Below are 10,799 nucleotides of genomic sequence, written 5' to 3'. Positions count from 1 at the left end.
CGAGGTACCACTGTATAATATCTGAAGAAGCTGGACGATCTGTTCCCATCTCTCTGTGAGAGACCCCCTCCGAGGGGGAGATCTGCAAGGGTAGGAGGGGGTCTGGAGAGAGAGAGAGAGAGAGAGAGAGAGAGAGAGAGAGAGAGAGAGAGAGAGAGAGAGAGAGAGAGAGAGAGAGAGAGAGAGAGAGACCCCTTCCTCTCTCTCAATCCATCTGATGTTCTGACATCAGGTTGGTGGCGCTGCTAGAGGTAGTAGATAGCAAAATCGCTTGGAGACGTCAGAGGGGTCCTGGAGCCTGGGATCTTTCCCTCTCCATAGGAGGGGTTTTTGCGCCCCTCCTTCCTCCCCTGGGGGCCAGGGAGGGGTCTCTGGGCGGCCCCCCTCGCGCTGGCCCCGTCCAGCTCGGCGCCGTCGTCTCTGCCTTCTCTCCTTCCTTCGCGTCTCTCTCTCTCTCTCTCTCTCGCTCGCTCGGGTCCAGCAGGCGAGCCCCCGAAAAGCGTCTCCGGCCAATCGCGCGCGATCCTGCCAGGCGGCGGGCCAATCAGCTCGGCGGGCTCATGCATATTCATCGCTTTTGGCTGAGTCAAAGCTTTTAGGCGAGTTTGTGTAGATCTCCAAGCATCATGCCTTAGACTTTTTCAAAGAGACAAACTCCATTTTCTTATGAATGGAAAGTGAAAAGCCCCGGGCCTCTTAAATTGGGTCCTGAGAGAGAGAGAGAGAAAGAGGAAAGAGAGAGAGAGGGAGAAAGGGAGAGAGAGAGAGAGAGATCCCCCAAAAGGCAGGCTGGAGGAAGAGAGAGAGAGAGAGAGACAGAGATCGCCGGGGAGAGAAAGAGAAAGAGGCACCCAAGGCAGCGGCGCGCAATGACCATGACTACCATGCCAGAGAGCCTCAATAGCCCTGTCTCCGGCAAGGCGGTCTTTATGGAGTTTGGGCCGCCCGGGCAGCAAATGCCGCCGTCGCCCATGTCTCACGGACACTATTCCATGCACTGTTTACACTCGGCCGGCCACTCGCAGCCGGACAGCTCCTACAGCGCAGCTTCGTCCTTCTCCAGACCGCTGGGCTACCCCTATGTCAACTCGGTCAGCAGCCACGCGGCCAATCCCTACATGAGCTCAGTGCAGTCCTACCCCAACAGCACCAGCTTGGCTCAGACCCGGTTAGAGGAGACAGGTACGTGCCTGCAGAGGGGAGGGGAGGGGAGGGGAGCTGGCTGGGTTCTGTGGGGAGAAAGGGGGAGGAAACGGGGGGAGGGGAGGGGAAGGGGGGCTCTGAGAAGAACCAAACGACACCCCCTCCCAGAAAAGAACAAGATCTGAAAGGGGGGAAGGAATCCCGAAGGAAGCAAAACATAATAATAATAATAATAATAATAATAATAATAATAATAATGCTATCAAGCTACACCCCCCTCCTCCTCCTCCTCCTCCTCCTTCCCAGTCCTCAAGAGAGCAAGCAAATTCCTCCAGCCAAACCTCCAGGATCTCTGGAGTTTGCACACAAAGCCACCCCGTGCCCGGCTGGCAAAACCCAGAAAGAAATTCCTTCTCTTCTCTCCTCAATCTCTCTCTCCCTCTCTCTCCCTCTCTCCACCCCCCCCCCAGATGTGCGCCTATTAGGCTCGGCAATTATTTATTGCGTAGCGCTATAAACAATGTATGCAATTAAGGGTAATTAAACCTAAAGTGCCGCCGCCTGTAAAAATAGCAAACTTTCTTTCTTCTCCGGCGACCGAGCCTCCGGGACTCAGCAGCCTCTCTGGAGTTGCCGAGCAGCAGCAGCAGCAGAAGAAGAGGAGGAGGAGGAAGAGGAAGAGGCAGCCACCGGGCTCCGGGGCTCCTTGAGAGTGGCGAGGAAAAGGAGGAGGAGGTGAAGGAGGGTTGCTTGACACGGCTGCTCCCGGGGCACCTCCAAGGCCAACGGATTTGTTGGGAGGAAAATTTGGGGCCCTTGTTAGGATTGCCTTCTCATCAGCACCATCAGCACCGCTGGTCATTGCTCATCCATCCATCCATCCATCCAGTCATCCAGTCCCTCACTGGCCCGCTTTCTTGCTTCTTGCAGGGGCCGAGACGGAGAAAAGCACCGTGGTGGAAGGCGGAGAAGTGCGCTTCAACGGCAAAGGGAAGAAAATCCGAAAGCCCCGGACTATTTACTCCAGTTTGCAGCTGCAGGCTTTGAACCGGCGGTTCCAGCAGACTCAGTACCTGGCTTTGCCCGAGAGAGCCGAGCTGGCCGCCTCCTTGGGACTCACCCAGACCCAGGTAGGCAGCGCCAGCCGCACCTGCACCCCCAGAGCATCCTTCGCCCTCTCAACCCCATCCCTGCGCCCCCAGCAACTTCCTGGCGGCCTCGCCTGCCCCCGGCCCTCTCGGCTCGCCATATCTCCCGAGGCCCAAGAGGCAAGGTCCCGGCGGAAGCTGGGCGGGGTAGGTGGTGGGGCTGCTGCTGCTGCTGGTGGGGCAGAGAGCCCTCCCAAGCATCAGTCGAAAAAGACCTTCTTCTGCTCCACTGCTGCCCCACCACCCCGACCATGTTCGCTCTCCTACTTTCCCAAGCGCGCTTAAGATTTAGGAAACCCCCAATCTCATTGATGTTTCTTCAAGAGCTTGCCATAAAAAAGTCGGTCGATCTCTATCTATCTATCATCTATCTATCATCTATCTATATCTATCTATCATCTATCTATCATCTATCTATCTATCTATCTATCTATCTATCTATCTATCTATCTATCATCTATCTATCATCTATCTATCTCTCCAACCCCCGCGTTAAAATTCCAAGGAGGGGCACTGGACAGTGGCAGGCCCGTTTTAAAGGGCAATTCTGGGGAGAATGGTGTCCCCAGTAATAATAGCTGCCCTTATCCTATGCCTGGCTTACTTGGTCTTCCTGAACCCAGTGGAACTAATTCCTCTCCTTCCCTCCAACAAACAAACAAACAAACAAACAAACAAACAAACAAACAAAAACAAGCAAGCAAGCAAACAAAGGTGCCCAGGTGATGTCTTGAAGATGTAGATGTTTAGATCTCCATTTCTGAAGGATCTCACCATCTCCTCCAGCGGTTCAATTGTCCATCTTTCAAATCTTGGAGGATCCTATTTGGTTTGGGTTAAAAGAAGTTTCCTCTCTCCCTCGAATCACATACAAAGGCGCGCGCCCTTATCTTCTCAACCACCATCAAATCTTCACCTTTGTCTATCTGAGAAAGATGTACAGCCAGGGTGTGTGTGTGTGTATTTGTCACCCAAATAGACCGATCCCCCTTGCGAAATGCGATTTTTCTTATTCTTTTTGTTAAAGTTGCTCCAAATAAAATATTTCATTTGTCTAGACTTGGGTCCCTCGTGGGCTTTGGAACCTGGGAGATCCGAGGCCTTTTCCCTCTGTGATGTATCACCCTCCTGAGACTTCCTTCTCTTGGAGCAGGGCCGCCCCATCTTCCTTGTGGCGCAGGAACTTTAATTTAGGATGGCGGCGTGATTTCAGTAACAGTAGTTGGGATTGTCTTTAGGATTCCTAGGCCTTTAAAAAACCCAAAAAAACTCGGATGCTGCCTCAGATGAAAACTAACAGGCCTTCTTGCTCTCAATCCATGCATATAATTTTTTTTAACTGCTTTGTGGCTCTTCGAATGACCCACACACTTCGCTGTTGATGCATTTACGCATTTGTTTTGGGGGAGCTATTTTTGTTTTGTTTTGCTTTGTTTACAGATGACCTAGTGCGGGGAGTGTGGTTTCTAGCTCCGCTAAAGAAAGGGGAGAAGTTAGTAGTGCGCCTCCATTTCCGGAAATTTGGTCCCCCTAGCGAAAGACGCGCGTTGGTATCAATCAAGCGTCCCTCCCTAGGGGTGGGGGAATCATAGCCAAGCGTTGCCTTGGGCCTGGTACCGTATTTCTCCGGGCAGAGACCCTCTTGGCCACCGGGTGCCCTTTTTCCTGTTGCCTCCCGGATTCTGTCTAGCTTGTCTTCTCTGCTGGCGCCTTCAACTTTCGTTTTTCTCTCTCTCCCCACCCCTTTGGGGACAGGTCAAGATCTGGTTCCAAAACAAGCGCTCCAAATTCAAGAAACTGATGAAACAAGGAGGGGCCGCTTTGGAAAGCAGCGCACTGGCCAACGGCAGGTCCCTGTCTGCCAGTTCCCCCCCAGTGCCCCCAGTTTGGAACACCACCTCGACGTCGGGTAAGACCTCCACTGGGACCCCGGCCACTTACATCCCTAGCTACACGTCTTGGTACCCTTCGGCCCACCAGGAAACTATGCAGCAGTCCCAGCTGATGTGATTGGGGTTTGGGGAGGGGGTTTTCTTTCGGGTTTGGTATTTCGTTCGTTTTTGGTTTTTTTTATTTTTTAATTTTTTAAATAATAATAAGAAAGAAAGAAAAAGTTGAACCAACAAGCCGATCTCCCCGTCGGCATCAACCAGAATACTTAAAAGAAAAAGAAAAATTACTATACACCCCACACAAACACGCGCTCGAACACTGTGGTTAGTTTGGGGAAAGCGCGCACGCACGACCCAAGGAGCCTGAGAAAAGGCAGCGTGGGAAGAGGCGCCAGCCAAAAAAATTTTAAAAAGAAAAGAAAAAAAGGACACGCCACGCGCGGACAGTCTTTGGGAAAGTCCTCCTGGGCGCAGCCGCTGCTGAGCTGCCGGGCGAGGCAGGCACAGATGCGACGCGGGGCTGGTTCCCAGTGCAGACAGCTGACGCGGCAGCCACGGATCGGCCCGAGAGCAGCCGGACAACAGCCTGCCAGCAGCGCCGGAAAAACCCTCGGCTTAGTTGGACAATCAGGAAAAAAATATGAGAAGAATAATCTGTTTGTACCAGGAAGAGGGGCGGGGAGGAATCTGTGTCCTCTTTCTTGTCTGTCTCTCGTGTCTGTTCTAATGAAATGTAGGTCATTCCCTTCATCTCCAGTCCTCTGGTCTCCGAAAAACGGGACACAAGTCGTCTTTCTTTCTTTCTTTCTTTCTTTCTTTCTTTCTTTCTTTCTTTCTTTCTTTCTTTCTCTTTCCTTCCTTCTTTTCTTTCCATTCCCCCGCCACCTCCCACAATGTTCGTTGTTAGTCCTCGGTGTATATATATTTTTTTCTTCTGTCGAAGGGGAAAGGGGGAATTTTTTTTGTTTAAATTATTATTATTTATTGACTTTGAAATCTACCACTATGAGAGTCCTAAGCATTTTTCTATAAAAAATTAATAATAATAAACTTACGGGCAGATCTGGTTTGCAGAAGTGACGTTGTTTTCATGCTGTTTGTTTCAAAGTCGAAGACCTCGCACACATACTAGGGAGGAGATGCTCAGGCGCTCAGTTTAATTTTAATTTTAATCTGTGTGCATTCGCTTTCCTGTTTCGGGAAGGTGTGGGGCAGACCGGAACGGGAGCATTCGGGTTTCACACACTCATTTATGGAGAGATCTATTCCCCCACCCGCTTAGCGCAGGTCTCACGTTAATTATAACTGAGAGAAATAATTAAAAAAAAGGGGGGGGGAAATAAAGCAAGGTAGTTTGCTTTGGAAGCAGAGTCAGGCCAAGGCGTTTTTTTATTTGCTTTTAGCGAAGTAACCATGCCAGTGTACAGGCAGCTCCCTTTAATGAGCCAGCTGGACAAGGGGCCACAATTGGGCTTCGCAGCTTTAAATCTCAATTTCTTAACGCCACGGAATTATCAGTGTGAAATCTCCCTGCGCTTATTTTCAAGTGCAACCTTTGGTCGCTATACATTTTTTAAATAATAATAATAATAATAATAATAATAATAATAATAATAATAATAATATTGTCCTGTGAACACGTTGCACAAAAACTAGCTTTTTTATTGTTTTGGGTTCTTTCTCCCACCCACCCCGCATTTTAAAAATTTAAATCGGGCGTGGCTACAATATATGATGCTTTGTGAAAGCTGAGATTCTTGGAGATTTTGCCTGTGGACAAAAAACCAAACCAAACCACCCTCTCTGGCGCTCTATGTCGGAAGAGGCGATACTAGCCTTGGGATTCCGCGCTGTTGCTTTAGTGCTCTAAAATGTCAATGTTTAGTTTTGCATTTGAGGATATTAACTTATTTCATTTTTTTCATATGGGGTGGGGTGGAGGAATAAACAACAAAAAAAGGATGAAAACACACACACAAACAAGCCCACCCAACGCAGCCCTGATTCAGCCACCGTCCTGGCCCTGCCCTAAAAATATTTGCACACACAATATGATGAAAAGTTTCTTTTGATAGTGTCAAATTATGTTTTGGAAGCGGGGGTGGGGGAGCCCGTGCCATGTTTCCTGCTGGAGGCGGATGATGAAGAGACACGGGGACTTTAGGTCATCCTATCCGTAGTCGTGAAAAAACGAAGAAAAAGGCAGTTGACTGATTGGAAACGTGACCTGCGGTGGAGAGAATCATTTGTAACTTGGCTTGTTATGATGCGCGCAAGGGTTAAAAGGAAGAAACCGCACGATCTTTAATGCACAGTCCCTAACGAGGCATTGTGAGTGTGTGGAATGAAATCAAGGGTGAGCTGTGCGCTCGGGACCCTGGTTCCTGCATCCATTCTGGATGCGCTACGGTGGTCGGATGGAAACAAACCACCTTAAATGCGCGTCGGAAACGCTCAGTTCTGAAGTGAGAAGCCGGGGCCGGATCTTCTGCAGGGCATTAAGGGAGGCTCTCTTGCAAATGGAAACGCAGGGCGCAGGGGCGACGCAGCGCAACAGTGCACGTGCATGTGTGCATGGGGTAAGAAGCCCAGACCTAATCTGGACTGCCATCTACTACAACGCTTCCCCTTCGCTTGTTCCCCAACTCCCACTACGATCTTGAATTTATGGTTGCTTCTATAAATAACTCTCCAGCGAGCTAAGGGCTGAAATATGGAGAGACTTTCCTCCCAGGCAGCTTTCCAGGCAAGGTGCTATGTTTAATTCCATCCTACGCGATCGCCTTTCCCTTTGCGGGGGCGGGGGGGGGGATGTCGTGAGTGCGCGCTTGCGGTAGGTCTTCGCTCAGGAGGCAGAACAGGTGCTAGCTAGGGAAAAGGTCTGCGGTTGCCTTCTTAAAGGAACTGGGACGGGGGGGGGGTGGAATGGGCAAAAAAAGAGGGGTTGCCTCTGGTTCCAGAGGCGCTGAGGTCCTGCGGGATTACAAAAGAAAGAGAAATCCTGAGGTTTACCACCGCAAATAGCGCTTTATTATTATTATTATTATTATTATTATTATTATTATTATTATTATTATTATTATTATTATTATTATTATTATTTATGGCTCGGGACAGCTTGGAGCACACGTGTGTGTGTGTGTGTGTGTGTGTGTGTGGTGCAGCTTTCTGCCCCCTCTTGCTGCCCTGAATTTTAGCTCTCCTCTTTTTTTATTATTCCTCCCCCAAACAACCCCAAAGACGCGCCGCCGCTTGTCACTACCTCCTGCACCGTTTCGTCAAGCTCAAACTTTTCAGCGGAGGAAATTGGCAGCTACACGCGTTTCCAGCCCCAAAACACGATGCCGCCTCTCTCTATTAAGCATCCAGGAGGCTGGGACCGGCTCCAGCGGAGCCTTCCCCTCGGGGACGCGCATCTGTTTGGACAGCAGTTCTTGGGAAGGGAAGGAGAACCTGGAAGAAAGGAGATGGGGGGGGGGTGCGGGGCGGGGAGAGAAAGATTTCTATGGGCATCGCACATGTATGTGTGTATGTAGGCAAGCATGCACGGGGGATGACAAACTGGGTCTTTGACCTGGGTAACAGAAAGCCTAGTTTCGCCATTGCAAATGCGCCTGGGCAAGAAAATAAAACCGAGATTGGGGTGGAGGGCAGCGAGGAAGGCGAGGGATTGAGGAAAGCGGTGGATCACCGTTTGGGAAGTGCTTTTACTGTCTTTCTCTATGGGTGGTCTCTCTGTATGTGAGAGATCAGGGGAGGGGATGGCTTAGGAAACTTTGGGCGCCTTGCACATGCTTTTGCGCCTTGCACATGGTTTTGGAAGATCAAAGTGCCACCGCTTTTGGAGAAGAACAGCTGTGTGTGTGTGTGTGTGTGTGTGTGTGTGTGTTGATTCTTTCTTTGCTCATCAGGACAAGACAAAATTCAACAGATATTTCTGAGACACACCACCGAAGTCTCAGAAGGATGCATTATGTCCCTCGACCCCCGCCCACCCCACATCCTCCGCTTAGTTGCTATTAAAAATGAATAAACAACCAACCCACATAAGCCTTCCAATTCATCACCCCAGAGCCAGAACGAGGACACTTTCCCTATGTCCCCATTGCAGGGAACTAAAGAGGAGTTTGCGGAGCGGCACGTGGGGCCTGTCGTAGTTTGGTACCTCGGGGCAAATGGCAAGCGAGATGCGTCACTCGGGCAAACTCCGCCGGCAAAGTTCAGTATGTCCTACCAAGCGGGCGGAGGAAAGCAAGCAAAAAGAAAGATTAAAACTAGATAGATCACCGCTGGGATCAGGACCCGGATCCCAGAGCCAGGGCTTTCCTGCTGCCTTGGCAAGATCCTCTTTGCTCTGTGTTTCTGAGACAGAGAAGGAAGTTCCTTCTCTCTTTCGCTCCCCCCACCCTTTCCTCCAAGCTGAGGATTGCATCCGTTTGCAAGTTCCCTATGGGGTGAGTGGGTGGGGAGAGGAGGAGGCAAAAGTGGGTGGGTGTTGCGGGGGTGGGGGAGTAGGTTTCCGGGAGGCTGCTGGAGGAGGAAGCGAATGATAAATTGTATCGATTTTTGTTTTGACACGCACCCATTTTTCAATTCTGGGCGATGAGTGATCAAATGATGCGGCCCTCTCTGGCTAATGTACTTGGGAGAGAGATGGAAAGCGGGAGGGAGATAAGGCACCATAGTGCGGTGTGTGATTGTGTGTGTGTGTGTGTGTATGTGGGGTAGGGGGGTGGACGGACGGGGGTGGGAAGGCAGCAGAAGGAACTGAAGCATCTTGGAGGAGAGAGAGAGAGACAAGCCAGGCCGTGGGAGAATCCCAGCCCGCCGGATTCCCCGGGGAAGAAAGAGAGAAGCTGCCCGCAGGGGCTTCCTGAAACCTCATTGACTGGTTTCCTAGTTCCCCCCGAAGACAAAATCTGGCCGCCACCCGGTGGTTAGCAGAGACGCTTGAACCACACATGCCGGAGCCGGTGGTGGCCGCTTTGCGCGCCCCTCCACTCCCCCTCCGGGAAAAAGCCTGACGCCGAATCCAGAGGCCCCCTGTCTGAACGCCAGAGCGAATGATTTGGAAAACAAAACCGAAATCCAACCGCGATGGTCAAGCAAACTTCTGGCTGGGTTGCTCTCCGATGCTGCGGCTCCTCTTAATTCAATCAAGGTCTTGCTAAACCGTCCAAATGGAGAAATTATTAGTTTTCTCCCAACGAAGGCGGGCTCGAGTTAGCGCCTATTATAACTGTACATTTGCAAATGTTAATCTCACCACAGACCTAATTAATTCTGCCTTGTTACTGACAAGCAGTTCATCAAATATCTGATTCGAAGATGTTCGTAATGAGGATATTAATTAAATTCTGAATCATCCGAAAGGGCTTCTATTGAAACAATACCTCATTACAATGATTAAAAACTGATTTCGAATATTATGCCTTTCCCACCGTTCTCTCTCTCTCTGCAAACACAGAACCCTCCCAGATAAATCTGCACATGGCAAAAAATATAAAATATAAAAATGAATTACAAAATGTGCAATTTAGGGATATGCATTTTCCCCATTTTGGGGTGGGGTGGGGGTTGAGGAAAGGAAGCGACAGCCCCTCATTTCCCAACACTTCTGCAATAGGTTACACGCAGCTTAATGATAATCAAAATGACTTTTTTCCCCCTCTCCCCCCCCCCAGCTAAAAAAGACCCCAAAGTGCGCGTACAGCTGCAAAACCCAAGAGGGTCAGCATCATTTCACTGTATTCTCTTCTTGATTACAAGCCGAGCCCATCAAACACAACATAATTACAGTAATTTCAGGTTTATTTATTCTAATGCAGTTTCCCCATCTCTCTGGTAATTATGAGCAATTTTTTCGCCCAGGGAATCTTTTTGCATTAACAAAAGAGATAACGCACTGAAAGCCAAATTTGCTGTGCATTGAGAATGGGGAAGAAGAAGAAGGGAGGAGAGAGAGAGAGAGAGAGAGAGAGAAAGAAATAAAATAGGTGCGAGAGAGCTGCCATCCCTTCCCGCTCCATTCTCTGCTCTGCAGAGTGGAGCGCAGAAAATTGCCTGCAGGTGTGCGGAGCCCGGGCTGTCAAAGGGGGGGGGGTTTAAAAAAAAGAAGAGCGGACTTCCAAATTAGCAAATGCACAATGTTGAAGTAATGAAGACCGACTTAGCAAAATTGCCAAACAACAGATACCTCTTTAATATGTCCTGCTTTAAAAAAAAAAATCTTCACACACACTCCCCCATACCCACCAACAACTCTTTCGTATTAAAGAACCCCCTCAATAGCTGGGGACTTGTCAGTCTCCCACAGCAAAGCCCAGCTGCATCTCTGCATTTTCAATCAGCCCAATTTATAAATCTCATCCAGATTACATCTATCTGCCTTCTTCCCATTCTCTCTCTCTCTCTCTCTTTCTATATATTTCCAGCACACGCAACACACGCGTTTCCCACTCGCGTATGACCAAAGGAAATTCTCGACTAGTCCCTGCAGACGATTTAGCCATCGTCTTTCACCCATGAGCAGATTCTTAGAAGGGGGTGCTGTGCGAAGTCGTCCCCCCACCTCCTCTTGAACCCATCTGCACCTACCCACATGCGAACCTTGGGT

At 49.8% G+C, this 10,799-nt stretch overlaps 1 protein-coding gene across 1 annotated transcript; it reads left to right on the top strand.

Moving 5' to 3' along the window:
- The first annotated feature begins 430 nt into the window (after positions 1-430).
- On the top strand, positions 431-5,259 carry DLX1 (distal-less homeobox 1). Its single transcript, XM_081899004.1, has 3 exons — positions 431-1,182; positions 2,074-2,273; positions 4,047-5,259. The coding sequence occupies exons 1-3, from the start codon at positions 870-872 to the stop codon at positions 4,299-4,301; spliced, it is 768 nt and encodes a 255-aa protein (XP_081755130.1). The 5' UTR covers positions 431-869; the 3' UTR covers positions 4,302-5,259.
- The last annotated feature ends 5,540 nt before the right edge of the window (positions 5,260-10,799 follow it).

Source organism: Podarcis melisellensis, assembly GCF_964234715.1.
Source record: "Podarcis melisellensis genome assembly, chromosome: 1".
NCBI classification, from domain to species: Eukaryota; Metazoa; Chordata; class Lepidosauria; order Squamata; family Lacertidae; genus Podarcis; species Podarcis melisellensis.
Note: the sequence above shows the minus strand (reverse complement) of the source record. Positions and strands in the feature narration are given on the sequence as shown.